Here is a 26,824-nt window from a genome sequence, read left to right as displayed (position 1 = left end):
ACAAAAATGTCTTGTAATATATATATTTAAATATTATGATTATATATATACCATTTATATATATTTAAATATATAAGTTTAACATATAAAACATATAAATATAAAAATTCTAATTAATAAAAATATGTATTGTAATACATAGTTGTAAAATATGACATGCATAAATTGTATATACATATATATATATATATATATATATATATATATATATATATATATATATATATATATATAAATTATAAATTATAAACATTAATAAAATTAACTAATGTTAACAAACACAACTTGGTGAAATTAACATTGACTAAGATTAATAAATACTGTAGAAGTATTGTTCATTCTTAGTTCAATTTAATGAATGTAGTTAACTAATGTTAGCTAATAAACACTATTGTAAAGTGTTACCATTTCTAATATAAATTTATATAATATAAATTAATACAATCTTAATATAATGACTACTTACAGTAACTTGATATTTGCATTTGCTGTCTTTTAATGTTAGTTAGATGATATGTTGTTAGCTTGTTGCGAGTTGAGTCTCCTGTGCACTAATGTGAGAAGCGTTTTGTGTTTCTGTCCATAAACAGCGTTCCAAATCATTAAACTAATGCGATTCCAGTGCAGTCAGAATGCTCCCTTAGAATGCAGCTGCCTATGTAGGCCACAGACAGCGCTGCAGCTAGAGACAGAGCTCTGTGGATGTAGAAAGCAACAGAAGTTTCCAATTTAATAAGGTGTGACATAGCAGTTAAGTGATCAAATAATCTCAAACAATCACAGAGATGGATGTGTCTCACGCAGTTCTGCGCCCCGTGTCGTGGAGAGTGTGTGCTTTGAGAAGTGCTGACAATAGGTGATTTTTCACCCAGACGGCCAGCAGCAGATCTGCGGTAATTAAGGTTCTGTAATGCACCTTGAAAGAGAATGAGTGCCATGCTAGCAGGCAGCCATTACTAAAGCTTTTCACAATCCGCGTCAAGGGCTGCTCACACTCTCTTTTTCTCCGGGTCGGACAAAGGGCTCGCTTTCGCGTTAAGTAGTAAACATAGAAAAACTGTGCTTTCGCTCAGCCACGCACAGAATGAGCACATTAGATCAAGTGCAACACTTCTGAAATCAAAAGGAAGACTGATGGTGTGACTGGAACTTTTAATGGTTTGCTTACAGTTAACAGCTTTCTCTACATCTGTCACTAGCAGGTAAATTTAATCAAACCCAACCTAAAGCCCTGGCCTCAGTCCAAATTCACATACTATTCCTGCTGCAAAGCCTGCAGTTAATTCCCATCCTGGTTTAGGTTGGTTTATGCTGGTTCATTGTGGTTTTGATAATGGTGCACTGTGATGTACTTTTAAGTTTGAATTATTGGCTTCATAAGGCATCCAAAAGTCTGAAAATCTGTAATAGAAAATCTAATTTCAAACGGGAAATAACCTGAAAGACATTCTGAAATTCATCGTAATTTTTCAATTTAACTTTTTATTCAAGGTGGGATGGTATTAATATGATTTCTCAAAAACTTACATAATGCACAATTGAAAGTGGACTTAGACCAGTGTTATTTTAGTATTATTTATATACTATTACAGTATTGTTAAGTATCACAGCATTTATACTTTCAGTTTAGTGTTAATTTCATTAACGAAAACGGACAAAAAAAAGTTTGTTGACAAGCTTTTGTCCAATAACTAAAATGAGATGATGACAATAAGGTAAATAAACAATAACTATGACTATATCAACATGCAATATTGACAACGTTGCAATAATTATAACGTTGTCGATAAAAGATGAGACTAAAATGTATTTAAAAAAATAAAAATTTTACCAATTTTTTTTTTACTTTCGTCATAGAAAGGAGATAATATTATTGTGGACTGCTGGGCTTTAATGTGTGCGGTTGCCAGATATCAAGAGTTCAAACCCCCACATCAAAGCTTTTCTGTTAACAGCAGGGTTGCCAGGTTTTCACAACAATTGATACTCAAAACTAGCCCAAAAGTAGCCCAATGGCATTTTGAGGGGTAAAATGTCCCCTAGTTTCTGGCTCGGTTCCCTTGGAAAATTTGCATTCCAGTTGCTAAATATCATGTCATTGGGGTCGCTTCAATCCTGCGGACATGAAAAAACAACTTGTGGCAACAGTGTTAAAGTAGCCCAATTCTGCGGGAAAACCTCTGACTTGGCAACACTGGTTAAAAGGATACATTTTCAGCCCAGTCCGTGTTTTGCTTAATTTTTGGCAACCATTCGCACACGCTCGCTCTTCTTTGTAAAAGCATTGAGTATATTTCAGTTTTAATTTTTAAGTTAGTGTTTTATTAATTTTGTTATATATGTAAAGCTTGCTTCTGCCACAGGATAAAAAAAAAATAAAAAAGGCAATTGTGACTTTATATCTTGCAGTCCTGTATTTAGATCTCACAATTCTGACTTTTTCTTGCAATTCTAAGAAGAAAAGTCAGAATTGTGACATATAAACTTCCAATTTCTACCTTTTTTATTCCTTGTTGAGAAATTCAAGACGTAAACTCAGAGTTCTGAGAAAATTACATTTTATTTTTATGTTAGTTTTAGCTTTATTAATTTTAGTACTTCAACTTTTCTGATTTTCCTGAATTTTATTTCAGCTTTATTTCAACTACTGAAAATTATTTTTAATAGTTTTAGTTAGCAAAAAAAATTTCATGGCTTACATACTTTGTGCTTTTGTCATTTTATTAGTTTTTTAGTAATTTATTAGCAATTGTATTACTTACATTTTTTAACTTTTCTAATTTTCCTTAATTTTCATTTGAGTTTTTTTTTTAAGTAAATAATAGTTACATTTATATTTTATTTCAGTTTTATTTTAGTTACTGAAAAAATTTTAATTTTAGTTAACAATAAAAAAAATGTGCTTTTGTCATTTTATTCGTTTTAAAAATTTGCATTTTTTTACTTCAGTTTTAGCTTTAGTAAATGTACTTCAGCTTTTCTGACTTTCCTGAATTTTTATTTAAGGTTTTTTTTAAGTTAATAATTGTACATATGTTTACGTAACTGAACAATATTTGAAGGCTACATGCGAATGTTTTAACATATTTACTTTTAGTTAACAGCATTACAATATTTATTTGCTATGGTACTGAGATCGATACCGAGAACCATTGGATTTGGTACTGATATTGGTGCTGACTAATGAAATATAGGTTTAGTGACATTTCATTTTATTTATTATTTAAAGGCCAAGTGCCACTAAATGTTGTTTTTTTGTAATGTTAAAAGAGTTAAATAATTGTCCACTGTGCATAATAATTCATTGGGATTCAACTGTAAACATTACAAAGATGCTGGTGCTTACCGGCGTACTCAGGGTCCACATGAGGAGGATAGAAACGGAAGTTGATGAAGAAGGGGATAGGCACACCGAATTTGAACCACTCCACCACATAGGGAGTCTGCTGGCCGTTTAGGGGGTGGCTCACGTCACATCCCAAAACAACACTCTCTCCTGCACGGGCCGTCACAAACTGGGGCTCCTCTCTCACTCCGTGGGCACCTGGACACAAAAAACACACAAATTCAGCAAAATAATAAAATAAGATCAAATAAACAGATTTAAGTGCATGTTTGCCACATTTGACCCTAAAAACTATGCCCAAAGTGAGGTGTCAGACAGCTCATTGTCCTATTTAACAAGCATTTGTTGTTATAACTTGGATAGTTTCCCAAACACTGGACTTGTGAAAGTTCTCAGGTAATTATTACTTAAAAGGAACGGCCAAGCACATAATGAGATGACAAGAGGCTTATCCACGCACCTCATTGATCTCAGCTAATTCACACTTGGATGGCTTTTACAATAGAGGGGCCAGAGTTTTAGCAATCAATGCACAAGCACGTCACATGCCTATGGGTGACCTATCGGAACGCTAAAGGTCATTGTACCTGCCTCAGCAGAAAATATATTGGGGGAATGGATTTTCTTCAGCTAGCTCCACCACAGCCATTGAGCACTCTCTCCTCTATCAGAGTTAGTATGGCTTCAGCGCCTCAATGAAGGGGAAAATCACCTCCGGGATCAAAGGACCTGCTGACGGAGCATTCTCCACCACGGAGACACTGTATGGAAAACTAAGCGATTCAGTAACAGTAAAATGTATGAAAAAGTAGGTTACAGAAACAGAGCTCTCTGTCTTTCCTTCGTTACTAGATACTAAACAAAAATAGTACGATTTCAAGTAAATTAGGAGTGGTTACCATTAACATTTTTAAGCATTGTGGTTTAAAAACAACTGATGAAGTGAACAAGCCGCTGAAATGCAAATCATTTTGTTATACATCAGTCAAAAGTTTTTGAACAATAAGATTTTTCATGTTTTTTTTTAAACATCACCAAGCCTGCATTTATTTGATCCAAAGTACAGCACTGTACTGTGAAATATTTTACTATTTAAAATAACTGCTTTCTATTTAAATATATTTTTAAATGTAATTTATTCCTGTGATCAAAGCTAATATTTAAGCATCATTACTCCAGTCTTCAGTGTCACATGATCCTTCAGAAATCATTCTAATATGCTGATTTGCTGTTCAAGAAACATTTTTATTATTGTTGTTATCAATACTACAAATACTACAAAACTACAAGCATTTGTACGATTATAAAGGATTATACTATCCAAAAGCTTGTGTTTTTTTTTTTTTTTGGGGGGGGGGGGGGGTTATAGAAGTTAATACTTTCATTTAGCAAGGATGATTTAAATTCATCAAAAGTGTTGATAAAGACATTTATAATGTTACAAAAGATTTCTATTTAAGATCCTGTTCCTCTGAACATTCTGTTCATCAAAGAAACCTGAAAAATCCTACTCAGCTGTTTTCAACATAATAATAAATGTTTCTTGACCAGCAAGTCAAAATATAAAAATGATTTCTGAAGGATCATGTGACTGGAGTAATGATGCTAAAAATTCAGCTTTGAAAGCACATAAATAAATTACCTTTTAAAATATATTCAAATAGAAAGCAGCTATTTTAAATAGTAAAAATATTTCAAAATGTTACTGTTTTTGCTGTACTTTGCATCCAATAAATGTAGGCTTGGTGAGCAGAAGAGACTTTAAAAAAATGTTAAAAATCTTACTGTTAAAAAACTTTTGACTGGTAGTGTATGTGCATAAATACAGTATTTTAGGTTTCAAGTGAAAGCAAACAGCTGAAAAAGAAAACAATATATTGGATTCGGGCAGCTCCTAAAGTGACAGCAGTCTTATATTCCTGCTGTCTGTCATTCATGTTAATCAAACAACAAAAGAGAGACAATCTCCCACTGCTCTTGACTAAATAACTTTTGTAGCTTTAATAAGAAGAAATATATTTTTAATTTACACAGTGCACAGTTTTTTCACATTGTCCAGTACTTTTTCTCTCACACTGAAATCAGGGTTGCCAGGTTTTCAACAAAACCTGCCCAACTGCTACTCGAAACTAGCCTAATTGCGTTTCGAGGGGGATCCCTCAGTAAAAATTGCATTCCAGGGGATAAAATACACTAGTTTTGGCGGGGTTCCCCTGATAAAATGAGCATTCCAGGGGCTAATTATTACGTTACTGGGGTCACTTCAACCTGCAGACATGAAAAACAACCTGAGGCAACAGTGTTAAAGTAGCCCAATTCCCCAAAAAAAAAAACGTAAGCTCACAAGTCAGGTAAATCGATTTCGTAAAAGCATTGATAGATTAAATTAAATAACATTGTCAGAAATATTTTAGTATGGAGTTTCCATCTGCATTGGCCTACAAATGCAGGCATATCAAAACCAAAGTTGCATAAATGCAACTGAACATTATGGAAACCATTAACTTTCAAAAAAGAACACAGTTTCTCAACTTTCAACCAAATATGCAACTGTGATTTTGTTTACCAGTTTAATCAGCTTTATCCACTGGAAGAGTTAATCCACTTTATTTGATTTAGCTCACACAGGTTTAGACTGAAACAGTGCAGATTTAATCAAATTACTCTTTTCCTAAAGTAAAGCTTGGACCCTCCAGTCACGGGCCTGGTTTCTAAAATCCGCTCTACTGTTGTGAGTGCAGAAGATCACAAAGTACCACAAAGAGAGCAGCTTAACTTTAATGAGAGACCAACAGGGTGCATGCATACCCATAAACTCACCACAATCTGCACATGACCAGGTTCACAAAGAGCATTTCAGCAAGCCGCAAATGTGGGTCAGGGAGCCCCACGTTTAGCCTTGTTAGAATAGGCTAATTGTCATCTTGTAACACTTTTGCATAGTTGGGAGTGTATATACTGTAATAAAAATGTTGCAAGATCAAGAATAGTACATTGCACATTGGAATCTCACATAATTAACACTTCACTTATTCTGCTAACTAGCAATATAGCTATATTTAGACAGATTCTTATTATAGCCGCTACATACTTTTTCTAACAGTTCGGTTTTTTTTTTCCCACTGCGATTACATTCACTTGTAATCGTAATCGCTCTCGGATCCTTTGAATCAGAAATTGGAAAACTTTCCTACTTTCCTGCCTTGCTTGTTGTTAGTTCTTGTCATTTACAAAATATTATCTAACCTACTTTCTTCTTATTACTGTACCTCACTGCAGGGCTCCAGACTTATATCTATTTAATATTCTACATATGGTGGCACCAGCGCCTGATTTGACAGCACCAGTAGAGAAGTGAGGGCTTATAAAATGAAAAATGTAAGGACAGAATCACAAGTAAGAGCAGTTAGCAATAATATTACACATTCAAACTCATTCAAAAAACCTTCAATCGTAAATCACCATAATTCACAAATGTCCAAGCTCGGCAACGCATAATGCTACTTTGCAAACAACAGTTTGTCTACCATATCTACACTTTTAACAATGATATGCCATGGTCACATAAGATTTTGAGCAACATTTCTGCAGACACTAGTTGTAATATGGCCTCACACCATTATCTCTGTGAAGCCACTTTGACACAATCTGTATTGTATAAAGCCCTATAGAAATAAAGATGACTTCTTTAAATCCAGTTTGCTTTCTTTTTATTCAGTTAAGAGGTCACAAATGTAACATATCCATCTTGGTCGCACATCTTCATGTGATGAATTCACAAATCAGAATTCACCAAACTTAGATTTTTGAATGGCACAAAATTTGCATTAGCTTACGTTTTCTTCATCCACTGGAACGTCACTTTCTTGTAAACGTAAGTACGACAGTTAGTGGAAGCTAGAGATTACAGTTTCTAAAGTTAAATATGGACATTTTTCCTAAATGTTTCCCTCAAATGCCTCAATTCACTTCATAAGTCCTTTATTAACCCCCTGGAGTCATGTGGAATACTTTTTATGAAGGATGGATGCACTTTATTGGACTAAATCTCAACACCCATTCACTGGCATTATAAAGCTTGGAAGAGCCAGGATTATTTTTTATATAACTCTGATTGTATTCGTCTGAAAGAATAAAGTTATATACACCTATGGCTTGTGGGTGAGCAAATCATGGGGTAATTTTCATTTCTGGGTGAACTATGCCTTAAATTATATTTACTTATATCCAAATATATGCAATGAACCATATGACTAACAATATTAACAAAATAAAAATAGATTATATAAATCTAATATTTTATGAATAGCAAATTTCTCCCAAAATACCATGATTATTACAGTGTTATTAGTAACTCCATGGTAAAGGTGGTGATTTGTGGATTGAAAAACATATAGCATTAGAATTAGTTCATATAGTTTTAAAGTAGTTTAAGCAGAGACACAGGTTTGTAGCAGAATTCTCTGTCAAATTCAAACACTTCTCACTGAATCTCAAAGCATTGTTTAATTTTAATGTTGCGTGGTCAAGACCAGGGTTGCTAGGTTTTCACAACAAAACCTCCCCAATTGCTCTTCAAAAACAGACCAAAACTATGTCCATCGCAGGGGGTCCCCTGAAAAAAATCATGCTCCGGGGGTAAAATACACGTTTTTTGGAGGGGTTCACTTTATTGGGTTCGCTTTAACCCTTCGATATAAAAACAACACACAGCAACAGTGTTTAAGTCCCCATGATATCAAAATTGAAGTTTTTCGGCTTTTAGTATGAATATGTTAGCCTTAAGGTTATCTATAAGCTAGTGTGTTTCAAAACAATGACAAAATTTGAATTTACAAGATATAAGCACTCAAAACTTACAGTCTCTAACTTCTGCCAATATGGAACAAGGGATTTTAATGACATCATCTTGCACTTCAGCTTCTCATCAAACTTTGTCCAATCAAATGCTCTCTAGAATCTAAAGCGTCCCACCCCCTACACTATAAATAGATGCTGAAGCTGCAGCTGAAATCGGTCACTTGTTCACAGAATTTGTATTTTCTGTATGGTGAATAGGGGATATATAGGCAATAGGGAATGACTCAGACAGTGTAAATATGCTTTCCATGGGGCTAAAGAAGTCTGGTTTCACGCTGTTTTACACAAACTCCAGTTTAGAGACACAATAGCACGAAGCGGATCACATGCGCTGGTGCAGAGTTGGTGCAGATCATAAAACGGATTGGACCCATTGAAATTCTATACACAGAATGAAATTCCTAACGTTGGGTCAAATATAGACTAACCCAACTGTTGGGTTAAATTTTTCAATTAAATTTTTAACCCAACAGTTGGGTTAGTCCATATTTGGCCAAATGTTGGATTAAAACAACCCAGTGTAGAATAACACTGAATCTTGCAATTAAATCTTTTCAACTAAATTATTTAGAATCACAAATTAATCTAAAGCTAATGAGAATATTCACTTTTATGTCATAGAAGAACCATTTTGGTTCTCCAAAGAACATCTAAAGAACATTTTTCTTTTACTAATAATCTTTTTCCACTATAAAGAACCTCTTGTTAAAATCTCCAGTCATGTAGCTCAAAGATAGGCCTGAAACAGACTACTGCAAATGACTGTATAGCAGGCAGGGAACATGAGGATTAAAGGTGCTGGACCCCAGTACCAGCTCACCCCTTAATCCACTTGTGTCTGCTTTCACTCCCAAAGGCACAACAAAGACACATGACCCTTTCAGCGCATATAAACACACCCATCACTCACACCACACATTTACACTGCATTATATGGGCCCTTGGTGATCCGAATGGGGCGGATATTTGTGTTATATATCAGCGGTTGAGCTCTTAGCTCAACTGTTATGGTTCAGAAAACCTTCAAAGAAGAAAATAAGATTTGTCTGACATAAATTACTACAGAACAATGTTTTGGACATTTTTTACCTTTTCCTACACAGCAGTCATTGCATCAAGAACATGTTTAAAATGTAATGTTTTTATTCAGTTTGTCTTGTCCTGGTCAGCAAGAGAAAAGATGACCTGCACAGCTTGGATGAAGAGAATTTTCAAGGTCAACACATCACCCAACCCTTTTAGAGGGTGGAAGGTTCTTTATTAAAACAGTAGATTAATACAGTCAGTGTGTGTCTATTCAAATGCTGAGGTGTTCAAACAACATCCACATTCTTCAAGCTCACATTCCCTATTTTTTGCTGAGCACAGAGAAGTTTGTGTTGAGATATCATCCAAATTCGTTATTTATGCAGCTCTTTTATTTTTGAAATTCAAGGGAAAAGCATGGAACTAAACAAGATGTTTTCCCAGTCTGTTTTGCTTTTAATAGTCTCACCAGGAGGTCAAGGACTCAGGCGGCATCCCTTTTCAAATGAGGGAATTACTAAATTATTAATAGTAGGAAAATGCAACATTTATACAGAAGACAGTCTAATTACATAAAATATTTACAGGATAAAAAAGAATTAAAATTAGAGTTGTGGTGCATTTAGTCCACGTCTGTTATCTTTAAGGTTATCAGCTTTATAATGGCAGTGAATGGCGGTTGAGATTTTGAAGTCCAATAAAGTGCAAACATCCATCATAAAAAGTACTCCACATGGCCTCAGGGGGTTAAAGGAGTAGTTCGCTTTTAGAACAAAAATTTACAATCTATGTACTCACCCCCTTGTCATCCAAGATTTTCATGTCTTTCTTTCTTCAGTCGTAAAGAAATTACGTTTTTTTGAGGAAAACATTTCAGGATTTTTCTCCATATAATGGAGCTATCTATGGTGCCCCTGAGTTTGAACTTCCAAAATGCAGTTTAAATGCAGCTTCAAAGGGCTCTAGATGATCTCAGCTGAGGAAAAAGGGTCTTATCTAGCAAAACGATTGCTTATTTTCTAAAAACATTTACAATACTTTTTAATCTCTACACAGAGTACACACAGAGCTAGACAGGATGTGCATTTGAGGTTAAAAAGTAAATTGTAATTTTTAAAAAAAAATAACCAATCGTTTTGCTAGATAAGACCATTCTTTCCTTGGCTGTGATCGTTTAGAGCCATTTGAAGCTGCATTTTGGAAGTTCAAACTCGGGGCACCATAGAAGTCCATTATATGGAGAGATATCCTGAAATGTTTTCCTCTAAAAACATAATTTCCTTACGACTGAAGAAAGATAGACATGAACATCTTGGATGACAAGGGGGTGAAAGTCATATACACCTAGGATGGCTTGAGAGCTTTTGGATGAACTGTCCCTTTAAGTAACACTATTCAGTATTTTCTGTCACATTTAATTAAAGCATCTAATCGGATTTACTCAAAGCTTGTTCCATATAAAGCACTGATATCAAACATTACAGAATCAACTATAAACCGCTACAAACCATGAATGAGTCGACTCAAAGAGGAGCTCTCAGCGGTGTGGCTCCTTCCTTTCTGAGACACAAACAACCAAGCTGAATGGTTACTAAAACTCAGACAACCCTTTCCACCAGCAGACAGAATTATCCTCAATCAGAATGAATAAACTAATGCCAACATGCTGTAAGCTGACGAATAAATTTGTTTATATTCATCATAATTAGCCGCAGTTATACAGATTATATAATTCACGATACAGTACAGTCTTTTCATGCTCACTAATGGTATAAACTAATACTGTATGATGGCAATTACACATCGGCAGCAAAACCGCACGTTCCTGGGATCAAGCGTAATCTGTGCGCCAAGAGGCAGCGTTAGTCTCCCTGCCAACAGGGGCATTGGGACACATCATGAATAGGCAATCAAATGGAGAACAGAGCAGAGGTGGGTTCTCAAGGACACTAACCCACTCGGCCGCACAGGCCACTGACAAATCTGTAATTGAATGCCAGCCTGTACATGATGAAGGTCACTTCTCAGAGAGCAATGTGTCAAAGCTGCCCAAAAAAAGCAACACATGCCGTGAGGATGAGTGACCAGGGTAAAAACGTCAGTGCGAGTCAAGATATAGACATACTACATGCTTTTTCTAACTCACCTCATTGATGCTCATGTGTCTTCATGCAAACCATGTCTTCAGGCATCTGCTGAGAATAGGTCTAACTCCTTATACAATGCAGCTCATATTTGTGTATGAGATTAACTCTAAACATTAAAGGGTTAGTTCACCCAAAAATGAAAATTCTGTCATTAATTACTCACCCTTATGCTGTTCCAAACCCATAAGACCTTCGTTCATCTTTGGAATACAAATTAAGATACTTTTAAAGAAATCCGAGAGACAAAGTTACCAAGAACATGTGGTTCAACCGTAATTTTACGGAGCTACAAGAATACTTTTTGTGCAAAAAATAATAGTAATAATAAAAATAATGACTTTATTCAATAATTCCTCTCCTCTACCTCCATTTTGGAGAGTACCATGATGCATTACGAAGATGAACGAAGGTCTTACGAGTTTGTAACAACATGAGGTTGAGTAATTAATGACAGAATTTTCATTTTTGGGTGAACTATCTCTTTAAGAGAGTTTTTAATAGTCAAGAGTGTTTTGAGGTAACGTTATAGTTGAATTGAAGCAAATATCCCCAGTATTGCATGATAAAAGTAATAGTGCCCTCTCCATGACTCTAGCACAAAAGAAAAAGTTAGCAGATGAAATAAGAGACCTCTGGGACACCAGATGGCCGCTTTGCTCAATGGAAACACAAGCCGCCATCACTGTAACAGGGTTGTAGGTGTCCATCTGACGGAACGCTTTGCAAACTCATCACTGTGGTCCATCTGGAGGCTGGTGTCTCTGAACTTACCGATCTGTTCCTAGACTCAACATGGATTTGATGGCACCGTATGTTAAAGATTTCTAACTAGACACTGGTTTGGAAATACTTTGAAGATTTTTAAAGGGATAGTTCACCCAAAAATTAAAATTCTGTCATTAATTACTCACCCTCATTTCACTCTCACCAAACCCGTAAGACCAGTGTTCATCTTCGGAACACAAACTGAGATATTTTTGATGAAATCCGAGAGCTTTCTGAACCTGTATAGACAGCAAGGCCCAGAAAGGTATAAGGACAACATGGTACTGTCGTTAAAGCGCATTAAAGAATGACACGAAAGAGAAAAAAATTGTTAAAAAATTAAGGTTGAACCACTGATGTCACATGGACTATTTTAAAGAGTAGGGTTTTCAGAAAATATTTTTTTTGCTGTTACCGATATACATCACACGGTAACATATTAGCATAATCCCTGCCTGCGGACGAAATACAAACGCTCTGACCTGCCTACAAACACTTCCGCTAGTTAGTGTGTTTACATCATGATGACAATACGCTGTGTTCTGCATTGTAAAAGCAAGTTTGTTTTGTTTTCATTGCCGAAAGATGATGATGTGAAGAATCAGTGGTTAAAATTAATTTTTTCCATGATACCATAGCAATACAATTCAAACCTTTTGTTGTGTGCTCATCAGTGTTGGGCACGTTACTTAAAAAAAAAAAAAGTAGTTACTAGTTACTTCTCACAAATTGTAACTGGGTTAGTAACTGATTTGCATCATTATAAAACTAACTAATTAGCAGGGAAAGTAACTATCGTGTTACTTTAAAAAAAAAATATATATATATATGTCAAATAACTTGGATGCCCCCAATATTAAATACAGCAAATGAATAAAACATTGTACACTAATCTACACTATTTTAATGTTGCTGTGGGACAATGTGAGAGACACCTTCCATGGGCTAAATATTACTTTATTGGGGTCACTTCAACCCACGGCAACACTGTTGTCGCACTGGTGTGGTCTGTCTTGTTTTTCCTAATGACTGCAAAAATAACTAAAAATACTATGCCATTTTGAAACTGCAAAGGGTCTACTTTTATCTGTGTACAGTCATAATAACAAGAAAACAATGTGCTTTTGTAAAATAAACATCTCCGCAAATACGTATATCACAGACATGAGAAATATATGTACAGAAAGCTTGAAATATCTATGTTTAAATGAAGCAAGTCACGTCAAAATCTAATATTTTCTGATAAAGTCCCATGAGCCTACAAGCGGCTCTTTTTTTTCAAATTTTAAACATCCACATGACACTTGCAGACATTTAGGTAAACACCCATCTCTATAAACAAACATGAACATTCATCAAGTTCAATCTCGGCTACTTTTTGTTTCTGGAAGAAGACACGCTGAGAGGAATAAAGCCAGAATTTACCTCAGAAAAAAAAACGCAAAAAAATACATATTTTTAGTCAGTTATGGTGCGTTCACACCGGACGCGACTTGCGCGGAAAAAACGCGCTATTCGCGCGTAGTTGAACGCTTGAACATTTGAGTTTACTCGCGCCATTCGCGCGGTAAAATTCGCGTCATTCGCGCGTGACATTTTCTTCACAACAGACGCAAATTCGCGTCAAGGGAGGGGCTTCTGCCACTCGTCAGCGGGAAAGTAGTTGTAAAATAGGTGAATGAGCTCAATTTGCCAGCTTTAGCTTGCTTGTAGTCTCAATATGTATGTATATGTAGGTCAAATTGATTAAAGAGCGTTTTTTAAAACTAACCAGATTGTCCGACCTCTTCACTCACTTTATTCCTAGCAAGATCCCTTTTATTCCTGTTTCTACAAAAGTCCAAAGATGTATCGTACAGCTCCGAGGAACCACATACAGCAACGGTGATTTTGTACGCCATTGTTGTTTCAGATTTCTGCCTCCGTCACTACTAGAGCAAACTCCTGATTGGTTAACGCGGCGCGGATTTTCGGCAAAGTTCAGATTTTTGAACTCGCGCGTTTCGCGCGAATGGCGCGGAAATCGCTTGAAACGCTCAATGCGCGCCGCGCCATTTGCGCTATTCGCGCGTTTCGCGCCGCCTCATTCGCGCGTTTCGCGCCGCAGGATGGCTATTTGCGTCTTTGCATTGACTTAACATGTAAATCACTCGCGCTTGCCGCTTCATTCGCGTCCGGTGTGAACGCACCTTAACAGTAACAGCATTGTAATGGGGGAAACAATAATTAATTAATTACTTGTTACTGAAAAAAGTAATCCCATTATTAACACAATTAATTTAAAGTGCCATTATTCCCATCACTGGTGCTCATCATTTTACAGAGGCCTGCTCCTCTAATCTTGGCAAGTTTAACATGGGATTTGCTAAACACTTGTCTATAAAATATAAGTCTATACACTCTCAGTACCAAATATGTGATGTTTACCTAGTGCAGATTTAGGTTTCCAGGTAAACCATAATATTACTGTCTTACTGAAATAGTTATGATATTATGATAATTTGCTGTGAACCCACTATTTCATAAGAATGTGTCGATTAATGTAGACTGTCGTAGTTCTAGTCACTTGTTTAATAATGAAGAATGTAGACATATTTTGGCTTACAATCTGTCTTGTTTTATCAGTTAGTCACATTAGCACTCGGCTAAATTATCCACCATTATTTTTTTGTGAAGTGTTTACAGTTTAGCAGCTAAACTTCAACTGTGGGCATGATTCGTTTACATTGTATATGGAAAGACCAATCACAACAGACTTGACCAGTAGTAGCTTTATGGAAGGAAGGGGTTTACGGACCTTAAGCTCAGGACTGCTTCGAACAAATTGTTTCAAAATCCTTGCAAAATGATTCTAATATTAAATGTATTCTAAGAAAAAGTTACAATGGTTTCTGACCTTATACTCTTCAAAATAAAGATGCTTCACAATGCCATAAAAGAACCTTTATGTTTAAATTGTTCCATAAAGAACCTTTAACATCTGAAGAATGTTTCTGTTTCACAAAAGGTCCTTTGTGGCAAAAAAAAAAAGGTTCTTCAGATTATAAAAAAGTAAGAAAGAGACGGAATGGGTCTTTGTGGAACCAAAAATGGTTCTTCTATGGCATCGCTGTGAAGAACCTTTTAAAGCAACTTTATTTTTAAGAGTGTAGATGCATTTAAACCTGTTGTAGGGGGACTCCAGCAAAATATTAGGACATTTAAAATTTTTTGTATTATATATATTTGTATTATATGGTATTGGTATGGTATTTTGAATACCATATTACCTGCTCTTTAACAATGCCCATACTATCTTTCTGGGCCTTGAACGTGGTAGTTGCTTTGTGGTCTATGCAGGGTCAGAAAGCCCTCAATACCTTAATCTGTGTTCCGAAGAAAAACAATGGTCTTACAGGTTTGGAGCGACATGAGGGTGAGTAATTAATGACAGAATTATCCTTTTTATCAGATATCAAAGTTCAGTACATCAAAGAAAATGAGATGTTTATGTTTGAAATGCATAAAACCACATATGCAAGCCAGTGTACGCCAATAATGCACCAATAGGCCAAGTAACAGTTCCATTAAGTGGCCCTAAATTCCCACTCCAGTCCCAGAACACCAGGCTGTACAGCACAGGGTATAATCTCAGTAAATCACAGCAAATAAAGAGCTCAAATACAGGGGGAACGCAAACAGAGGCAGGTACACAGAGTCTCAGATCGTAAAGTTTCCCACACCAGACGTGAAGATGCCTGGAATGTTGAAATGGCATTTGATTACAGTTACGCTTAAAACTGATGACAGCAGAGGAAGAAATGCACATTCTCAGCAGGAAATCCCATCTTGAGGAAAACAAAAGCAAAAGCATCAGCATCTTTTTCCACATTACACTGAGGTACGATAAGATCAGAACGCATGACGACACACCCACCACACAGAACAATGCAAGGTATCTTCTTAATAAGACGCCATCTAAAATATGATGAATAATGACGCCGGCCAAAGTAGCGGAGTTCTCCGCTATAAAGTAGCTACGCCTGAGGGAACGGGAGAGTTGAAGATAGCAAAGCGTCCCTCAGGGAGGAACAGAGATTCTTGTGCTAGCTATCTCCTAAACACAAAGCCATCAGTGTAATATTTCACAGGAACAATGCGAAGAGATACGCGGCGGAAAATTAGCCCAATGCATATCGCTACATAGCGCGGCCTCCGACAACAAATAGCTAGCTAATGCATCAGTATAAAAGAGCTCATTTTGATGAGGAGAGTCTCCATAGCAGTGCGCAGTCGAGTGCAAAGGGCTCTTCTAATGTAGTGCACTGTGAAGTCTGGTATGTCTGAGTGGACTGCTGAATATTTCATGGCGGTGAGGGAAACGGCACAAGCCGCAGCGACGGAGCCCCAGCTGATGGAGGACTGGAAGGAGACAGACTGTAAGGTGAGACTGGGGGAGGATGTAGGCAGCGCCGTGGCAGCCTGCCCAACTCTAGCAGAAGCTACTGTCTCAGCTCAGCCTAAAACACCACTACATCTCACCCTAGCCTCACAAGGGCTGACAGCAGCACTGTGCTTTCACTGATTGACCCGCACAGGCTGACAGTGGATGCCTATAGATATCTCACAGCTTTTTCAACACTTAAAAAATGTTGAAATGGCTAGTTAAAGGGGACACCGGATGTATCAGATTCCCTTTATATGGTGTTTGCATATAAACGTGTCTTAGCAGTGTGTGGACACAACCACCCTACAATGATAAAAATCTATTCATTCCTGTTTTTAATCCCAAAAAACCCAAATAGTTATAATTATCAAGTCGTTTACATTGATGACGTCATAATGTTCAGGCTCCACCCACGACCGCTGATGGACTGTCCCGTGTTTGCATATTTTCTCTGCACTCGAGCAGCTGTAGCGACAACATCTCGTAAGCAATACAGGTGTTTTGTAGTTAGATGTAAAAGTGAACATAAGAGTCTTAATTTTATTCTTGACATCAGAGCCACCGAGGACGCTAGAGTTGTCAAAAAGTACTGAGTTCGGTACTTCTGGTACTGAAATTTTGAAAACGTCCATTTCCCACTCACATCTGAGTGCTGTTGAGCCGAAACACTGCTGATTGGCCAGTGTTCATGTGCTTAACAAATATGACTGTGATTGGCTACAATGATGAAATGTGATCGGGAAATGGACGTTTTTAAAATTTCAGTAGCGAGCCCGGTACTTTTGACAACTCTAGAGGACGCAGTGGATTAGTTTTGTTTTTGATGATAATGTGCCACCAAATACACAAATAAATGAAAGGGAGAAGCGGGGTGAGTGGTAGTTCATTATCATTTATCAGGCACCGAAACGGGTCACTCTAAACAGAGCTGTTTTTGACAAGGTAAAAAAAGGTGTCGTTTTGCATGACATTTAGGAATTTTTACCAAAGTATGATGCAGACCCTGAAGCAGCGGTTCTCGATTCCAGTTCTTGCGCCCCACCGCTCTGCATAATTTGCAATCTCTCTTAGTTAACGCACCTGATTTTGATAAACTGCTTCTTAGAATTGAGCTCTGTGTATGAACTTTGTTCCAATTGACATTGTCCCTACACAGTGTTCATTGTTCCCTACTCCCTGAGCACGGAAAATCCGTTGAAGTTTACTTCACTTCGGAACATTCATTCAAAAATTTGCGCTACGCCACTGCCTGCAGCATCTTAAATAAAACATACGCTCTTAAATGGAACATATACACTCGCTTTAGACTGGAATCATGGCAGAAATTCCTGTGATGTCCACTTTGCAGGGCACTTAGGTTCGAATAGAACAAACGTTGCACGTGATAAGAGATACATACAAAATATGCAGAGTGGTGGGGCGTGAGGACTGGAATTGAGAACCGCTGCCCTAAAGGATCATGCAAACTTGTGGAAAATGGCCATCCAGTGTTACCTTTAGAATTTTTCTAACAATATATTTCAAATGAAATCTTGTATCATACCTTGTCAAGCTTTTGTTTTTATGTAAAAAAAAAAAAAAATATATATATATATATATATATGCATGACTTGCATACACCTATCCAGCATGTTTTTAATCTCTGCATTAAATTAGGATACATTAAAAGAATTTCCTAGAGGGATACTTCACCCAAAAACGAAAATGTTGTAATCATTTACTCACTCTTACATTGTTCCAAACCTGTGCAAGTTTCTTTCTTATGTTGAACATAATAAAATATATTTTGAGGAATGCTACAAACAGTTGATGGGCCCCATTGACTTCCATAGTATTTCTATGTTTAGTTTGGTTCTTCAAAATGTTTCTAAGTATCCTCTTTTGTGTTTAACATAAGAAAAAAAGAAACTTACACAAGTTTGAAACAACATGAGGGTGAGTGAATGATTACAACATTTTCATTTTTGGGTGAACTATTTCTTTAAGTAGTTAATCACTAGCTTTTACTGTTTTGGAAACATAGTATTTTTAATATTAAAAACAAAGCTGCAGATGGAATGTTTTCATAATGTTCACATTTTAAAAAAAAATTAAATCATTAAAAAAAACTGGAATTTTGAACGCTTAGAAATAACGTTTTCATAACTTAAAGGGATAGTTCACCCAAAAAATTTAAATTCTGTCATAACTTTCTCACCCTCGTGTCGTTCCAAGCCTGTAAGACCTTTTCATTCATCTTCAGAACACAAATTAAGTTGTTTTTTCATGAAATCTGAGAGCTTTCTGACCCTGCAAAGACAGCAATGCAACTGACACGTTCAAGGCCCAAAAAGGTAGTAAGGATATTGATAAAATAGTCCATGTGACATCAGTGGTTCAACTTTAATATTATGAAGCAACAAGAATACTTTTTGTGCACAAAAAAACTAACAAATCCGAAAATCTCCACTTCAGCAGGACTTCATGATATTTAAAAAAAATACTATATATATACGTTATATACATTTTACTGTTTTTATTTAAAGCTGCCCTTTTGAGGCATTGCTGGCCATGTTATCCTCTTTAGGATCATAGATACACAGACATGTAAAGCCGCAACCCAAGACCTCAGTAAGTCGTCAGTTTTCACTCTCACTGAACCAGTGGTTGCACCCAACGGTCCGAAGGCTGCAGGTCAGACAAATACTGCTTGGCAAGGTAAGGGGGAAGGGAGCTTTGCCAGAGGTGTCCATTACCGACAATCTGCAAACTGTGCCAAGAGCTGCTCTTCACAGCTTTATTAAGACTGAGACTGTCGCTGGCCCTGCTTATTGTAATGCTCTGTGTGTGGCTTCAATGCAGAGAATGAGGCTATGGGAAACTCTTTGGTACTCCACTTTTCTGATGAACCCTGTTCATAAATTGACTTTTAGCTCATATTTTCAAGTTTAAATATTGAATTACTTTTTTTCATGGTTTAATACCCTTCTAAAGATTCTAAGGATGTTTAAATCCACTCACGGGAGTCTTTTAGGATCACTGGAGCAGTCAAATTTAACACCTAGATTGTAAATTCAGATACTTTTTGAAGGTACTCCAGTATGTACATTATGTTATTGTTCAGATAACCAAAATTGATGGCACTTAAATAACTCCTGCCATTATATTTCCTCACAGGAACCTCTGATTAGATCATTTTTTCCTTGACTGCCTCAGCTTTTGTTGCAGTACATAATCTCTCCCAGCATCTCATGAGTCTCAAACGCGCTTCTCGCTCTCTCAAATAAACCATTGTCTTTGACTTTTTGTGATTCATTCTCAAATATGAGTTTTTGTCTGGAAGCTAACAAAGCCGTTCGACAGACCCAAGAAACGCCGTAGCTTGGGCACATGTTGGGCAGCGGTATAATTTTGTCAATCAGAGAAACTCAAAGCGATGAGTGGTGCTCTTATCAAGGCCTAATTTATGCCACTTGTGCACTAACATTGTCTCATTACAGTGTGCTTGACGCTCCCTAAACGACGGCTTCAAAATGGCTGATGCTGGATTTGGAAGACAGGAAACAGACTGTGGGTATTATTTCATAGAGTACATAAAATTACAGGCAGAAAGCTCTCAAACAAGCATCTAGGCCTGGGGTTATTCCCTGTTATTTTTCATCTTGCAACCCACAACAACTGATTTTATTCACTGCACTTTCACAAGAGATGGGACTAAACTACATAAGCAGTCAAAAGTTTTTGAACAGTAAGATTTTCAATGTCCAAAGCACAGCAAATATTTTTACTATTTAAAATAACTGTTTTCTATTTGAATATATTTTAAAATGTAATTTATTCCTGTGATTTCAAAGCTCAATTTTTAGCATCATGACTCTAGTTATATGATCCTGCAGAAATCATTCTAATATTCTGATTTGCTGCTCAAAAAATATGTATTATTATTATTACATTGAAAACCGCAATGGTAGAATCTTTTGGGTAATTTTTCAGAAATTAACATATTTTTTAACATTATAAATGTTTTTATTATAACTTTTGAACAATTTAAAACATCCTTGCTAAATAAAAGTATTAACTTTTATAATTTTCTACCAAAAAAAAAAAAATACTGGCTATAAGTTAATGTTACAAAAGCTTTTTATTTCAGATAAATGCTGATCCTTGGATCTTTCCATTCATCAACGAATCCTAAAAAAAATGACTTAGCTGTTTTAAATATTGATAATAATGTTAATAAATGTTTCTTGAACAACAAATCAGCATATTAGATTGATTTCTGAAGGATCATGTGACACTGAAGACTGCAGTAATAATGCTGAAAAATTAGCTTGGATCACAGGAATAAATTACATTTTAAAATATATTCAATATTCAATATAGTTTAAAATTTACATAGAAAATAGGTGTTTTAAATAGTAAAAATATGTCACAATATTACTGCTTTTGCTGTATTTTAAATCTAATAAATGCAGGTTTGGTGAGCAGGAGAGACTTTTTTTAAAAAACATTAAAAATCTTACTGTTCAAAAACTTTTGACTGGTAGTGTATATAAATATTTAGGCTACCAAAAGGTTTTAATAACTATTTAATGCTTTACAATAATGTCTATATACTTAACACATTCGACTATAAAACCAAGTTAAATAATTTTAAACAAATATATGCCTACATTGTAATTTTGCTTTTGAAAATGTCACAATTACAAGTTTAGCTTCATAATTTAAATTACGGTTTGTTTAATTAGACAATCAGTAGTTAAAGGAGGAAATAGCTCCTCCTATTGGCCAAAAACGGAGAAGCAAGGTTAAGTCAGTCCATTCGTCAACAAATAAAGGCTCTAAATATAAGAAATATATACGAGAAAGGATACAATATCAATGAAAAGGACGAAACGATCTAACGAAACGATCACGCACATCGTTTCTTTTAAAATATACACGCATATGTCTTTCGAGGCTATGCATTTGGGCTTTTCTCATCATAATACACAAAATTGAGCATATATATATCCCTGTGTAAACAGGCACGACAGACTGTAGTAGCCCAGACAATCGCAGCATGTCTCCATTCAGTGCCGCACGCCCCTTTTCAGCATTAACTGCAATTCTGGACAGTCTAATATCTGTGATTTACGGTGCCCGCCAGGGGACACCTTCGGTTCACTTATGTTTGTCGTGGCCACGACATATAAACTCGTGGGAACATGATATTATGTTGTGGCCACGAGATATTAATTCGTGGGAACGTCATATTAACTCGTGGGAACGTCATATTATGTCGTGGCCACGACAAACATAAGTGAACCGAAGGTGTCCCCTGGCGGGCACCGTAGTGATTTTCTACATTAACGTCTCGAATCACGGCATACATCATGGATGATCAATGCATGCATGCATAAACGCTCTGTATGGCACACAAAAAGCGTTTGTCATCAAAAGAGCATCAATCGATTGCAAAACACGCCTTCAATTGTCTCGCTCATGCCCTAATATGAGATGATGCAAATACTATCAGAAATCATGCGAGGCTGAATTGTTCAGTTTTATTTCAAATGAATGAATGCATTTGCTGAAATATTAAAGAAACGCATTGATATAGCTCAACTGGTAGAGCATGGCGCTGGAAACGCTAAAGTCGCGGGTTCGATCCTAGTAAACGTTCATATTGGAACAAAATGTATAGCTTGAGACATAATGCACGTATAAAAGTGCCATTTAACGCGCTATTAAAACACATAAACGAAACGCCTATGTGTTTCACCACAATGATGCAGAATAAAAATACTGCACTTCAACTCACCTTGAGCTGCCGTTCCTCGGGTGCTGAAAACACTTGCTATCAAAGTGGCCACATACCAAATCATAGTACTATTGCCAACCAGGAATAATAGCTCAAAGTGCCCCTTTCAATAAATCTTTCATATTCAATTTCCTCCGTTTCCAGTCTGATACCCTGCTTCTCATATCCTGCGCTCTCCTCTCTCAGCGTTTTCCTTCATTTTTTTCCCCTGCCCGTCCTTCCTGTGGCATCCTCCCCCGAAGAGACAGAGCACCTGCACCAGCGCCTTTATGGAAGACGGAGATGTTCCGAAGTGCAAAGTGAAACCAAGTGTGGGAATGTAGCCATTGGGTCCGCCCCCGCCGCGTTCTGATTGGCCAGCGCCAGGCGCTTTGGGGCGTGTATTGGTTAATCATCCGCCCCCTGGTAGTAAAGTGGCATGGCAGATGCTCTTATTCAAGGTGAGTTGGAGTGTGCTGGTGTAGTACAACTGCTGCAGTATCATGCGCATTAACAGAAACCAAAGTCCGCACCTCTTTGGATCTTCTCTATTGTGTCTCTTTTTTGAATGGCACATATGTTGTTCTGGATCTATGCAGATATGAACCAGACTGTAGTGAGAGTGGGTTATAATGAGCTTTGACCCGTGCGGTTTAAATTCATCCTGTAATGCGCCTGCAAACTTCACTTGTGCACATTTTCTCTCAGGCATGACATTTTGATGCTGATGGAAAGGGTGCATCAACATTACACAAACACACACACATACACGTACACACACTAAAGCAAAGGGTGTGGCAACCAGTATCATCAGAGTTTTAAATGTGTTACAATCAGCATCATTTAACACGTTTGGTTTTTTTTATACCAAATTATGCAGAGCGGTGGGGCGCAAGAACTGGAATTGAGAACCGCTGCTTTAGGGTCTGCATCATACTTTGGTTAAAATTCCTAAATGGTCGTGCAAAACGACACCTTTTTTACCTTGTCAAAAACAGCTGTTTTTTATATCATTTATTTATCTGTTAGCTCTCTTTCATGAGATTGTCTAAAAAGGGTCTGAAACACACACACACGCACATATATATATATATATATATATACAGTAGTCAACATTCGAAGTGGATCAAAAAAGTTCATCAAAGTTGACCTAAGATAAGAACGGGTATTCTTTTTGGTTTTAGGACAAATTTGATGAAAGGTTTTGATCCACTTCGAATGTTGACTACTGTATATATATATATATGCAAATTTTAAAGGGTGAATTTAACTCTGTGTTAAAATTAACACTTTGCCAGTGTATATATGGATACCACCAGTAAAGTGTTAAACTAACACTTGAAAGTGTTAACATTTTTAACACCCTGATAGTGTTAAAAACAAACTCTTACAGTGTAAAATTTTAACACCAGAATGGGTGACCAAAAAAAAACACCAAGTTTGGTGTTCAAAGTTAACACTGCACCAGTGTTCATGAGAATATATTAAAAAATAAACCCACAAAACAATACACGTTTACATTTATTTATTATTTAATTTAAATATTTTTTCCCTGCACCAAAATGTCTTCACATTCAGTGTTTTCAATACATGTTTTTACAACAATTAAAACATCATAATGTCAAGGCAAATCAATACAAATGCACAAAATACACATTCTTATTTGGTCCATATGTGCTTTTAATGTCATAAGGTTTGTACTGCTTACATTTATCAGCAAACAACAGTCTTTGCTAAGAGTTTGGACCTCGTTGGAGAGAGTAGTCTCATTCTTTGTTTTCAGCATGACGAGATGTATTACTCTGCAGTTCTTAGTCAAGCTAGATAGCCACTCACATTTGCAGCATCATAAAAGTGCTCCAGTAAAATCGGAAAACTAAATAACGAAAATATTCACATCCAATTATCAGGTGAAATATCAGAGACAAGTATCAAGTACAGTAGTCAAGTCACCGTTATTTATATAGCACATTTTACAATGCAGATTGTGTCAAAGTAGGTTTACAATGTTAAACAGGGAAATAATGTGTTGAGATAGTGCTCCATTCTCCTCTGGCCTGACGAAACCGTTTAAGCAGTTTAAATCCAGGCTGCAATAAAGTCAGATTGAGTAGAGGACTTGTCTGGTTCCTGTGGTCTTGTGCCAATGGGTGTGTAGTTGACGAGGTGTTCATTAGGGTGAACCTGTCTCTTGGGCTCATCTAGTTGTCCTGGTCTCTGCTGACATTCAGGGCTGTAGAGGTCGTCCGGATCCAGTGGACTGCAATGACCATCTGATCTGGATAAAGTCTGGATCTGGGTGGCTACAGTGGCCTCGGAATAAGAACAAAACAGACTAGTATTATTGTAGATGCCATTCTTTCTTACGATGCAACAAAGTCATAATTCATAAATAAATGACAGTGCAAACATACCAAGAACTTACAATTGATACATTTTTGGAAGGAGATCAGACTCTTTAATATTATTGTTCAATAATCAAAACATTAGGCATGACGATCAATAATCTTAAAATATGCAGTTGTGGCTTACCCATTTATCTAGCATGTGTCCTAACAAAGCTCTTCTCATCCCACTTAGAGTATACTCTTCAAGCACATCATCTTGAAAGAAAGAATAGAAAGAATATCTCTCTGAGAAAAAGTTTAGGAGTGCACAACACATACATTTCACTATAAATCAATATGACGTTCACAAATATATTTTAAATAAGGTAAAACACTGTTAAAAGCAACCTTCATAGCAATTCAAATCTGTGAGAAACATTTAGGCTGGTTTAGGCACAAACAGCATAAAACTATCATCATTAAGTAGTAATATCCTATATAATACATAATGTAAATGGGATAAAACACTTACTTTCTGTGTTTTTCTTGATAAAACCAACTTCCCCGTCTGCTCCACATCATGAGTGAAAATATCTCTGAAAAAACGTTTAAGAGTGCACAAACATCACTAAATATCACTATTAATCAATGTGATGTTATAAAATGCATATTTTAAATGAGCTAAAACACTTAATACTTACATTTCCCTTTTAAAAGCGACCTCTGCGTCAGCACCGCATAGTAATTCAAATCTGTATTGGGAGTTAAAGAAAATGTAGCTCTGAGAAATACATAAATATCAATATAAATAAATATGGCCTTATAAAATACATACTTTAAATGAAGTAAAACACTTACTTCATATGTTTCTCTGTTTAAAGCGACCTCTGCGTCAGCACCGCATCGCAATTCAAATCTGTGAGAAACGTTAAGGCTGGTTTAGGCGCGAACAGCATAAGGTTATGAATATCAATATCATGAAGTATTATCTTATAAAATACATATCGCAATTGAGATAAAACACTTACTTTCGGTGTTTCCTTGATAGAACCTGCCTCCTCCGCATCGTGAATGAAAGAAAATACCTCTGAGAAAAAGTTAGTAGTGATGTACACTACACAGCACTCTGAGAGAAAAGTCATTGAGAAAAGTTTAGCCGCATACAGCACACACATGTCGTTATTAAACGATATGATATTGCAAAACACATTTGTGAGTAAGATTAAACGATATATTTCGCTGTTTCCCGTCCCCACATGCTCCGCATCGCGAGCAAAAAAAAAAAAATGGCGTCTGTGAAAAATATTTCAGATGGGCGAGGCGCGCACACGAGCAAATATCCCGGATGTGACTGATAACACTCAACAGTGTTAATAAAGTGAACTCTCGGTATTTACACCGGCCAGAGGGCACTGTTTACACTAACTAGTGTTAATTCTCTAAAATTCAACACCAGAAACTATATATATTATATATATTATGCAGGGGCGGAGCCAGACGATGTAAACATTCGGGGCCTAGCCCAAACCCTGGGGGGGTCCGGGGGCATGCTCCCCCGTGTAGATTTTTTCCCAATTACGTCAGCTAAATGCACTATTTTTCAGGCTGTTTGAGATAATAGAATGCCTAAAAATCTATACACTATCTGGGAAAATGATGATAGTTAGGGTACTCAGTAAAAAAACAAAAACAAAAAAAAAATTCACCCAGTAGAGCCTACAAGAGGAAATGAAACAAAGTTGAAGTTATTTTAAACAAGTAATAAAAACTCAGTGAGTGTTTTAGCGCAATTTTCTCACGTCATGGGATCACAACACTAAGAGATAGTAAATGTTTTCCTGGATTTTTTTTTTGTGCGTTCCCGAGATGTACCTTCCTTATCATAATGCCAAAAGCCTGAAGTCTCTAAGTGGTCTGTTTGAGGAGTAGATAGAAGTGCAAGATTGGTGCGCACAGACAGAACAGAAATCATGAGTTAACAATCGCAATTTTGTCCGGTGGAAAATTGCGCTAAAAACCTAAAAGATTCGGGGCTTTTGACAAAACATTCAGGGCTTAAGCCCAATTAGCCCCCCCCCCCGCTCCGCCCCTGATATTATGTATATATAATATATATTATATATACATAACTTATATTACTATATATTATTATTATTATTATTTAAA

General features: G+C 36.4%; 1 protein-coding gene across 4 annotated transcripts in view; it reads right to left on the bottom strand.

Moving 5' to 3' along the window:
- Window positions 1-22,610, bottom strand: part of igsf9ba (immunoglobulin superfamily, member 9Ba) — a 93,322-nt gene extending 70,712 nt beyond the window's left edge. For all 4 annotated transcript variants that reach the window (XM_073817684.1, XM_073817681.1, XM_073817682.1 and 1 more), the window contains exons 1-2: window positions 22,353-22,610; window positions 3,347-3,544 (exon numbers count right to left, since the gene is read on the bottom strand). In XM_073817684.1, coding sequence (XP_073673785.1) covers window positions 3,347-3,544; window positions 22,353-22,416 — 262 coding nt within the window. In that variant the 5' untranslated portion in view covers window positions 22,417-22,610. The remainder of the gene's footprint in view (window positions 1-3,346; window positions 3,545-22,352) is intronic.
- Window positions 22,611-26,824: the final 4,214 nt, after the last annotated feature.

This window comes from Garra rufa, chromosome 14 (assembly GCF_049309525.1).
Source record: "Garra rufa chromosome 14, GarRuf1.0, whole genome shotgun sequence".
Taxonomy (NCBI): Eukaryota; Metazoa; Chordata; class Actinopteri; order Cypriniformes; family Cyprinidae; genus Garra; species Garra rufa.
The sequence above is the reverse complement of the archived record's forward strand: the minus strand, read 5'-3'. Positions and strand labels throughout refer to the sequence as shown.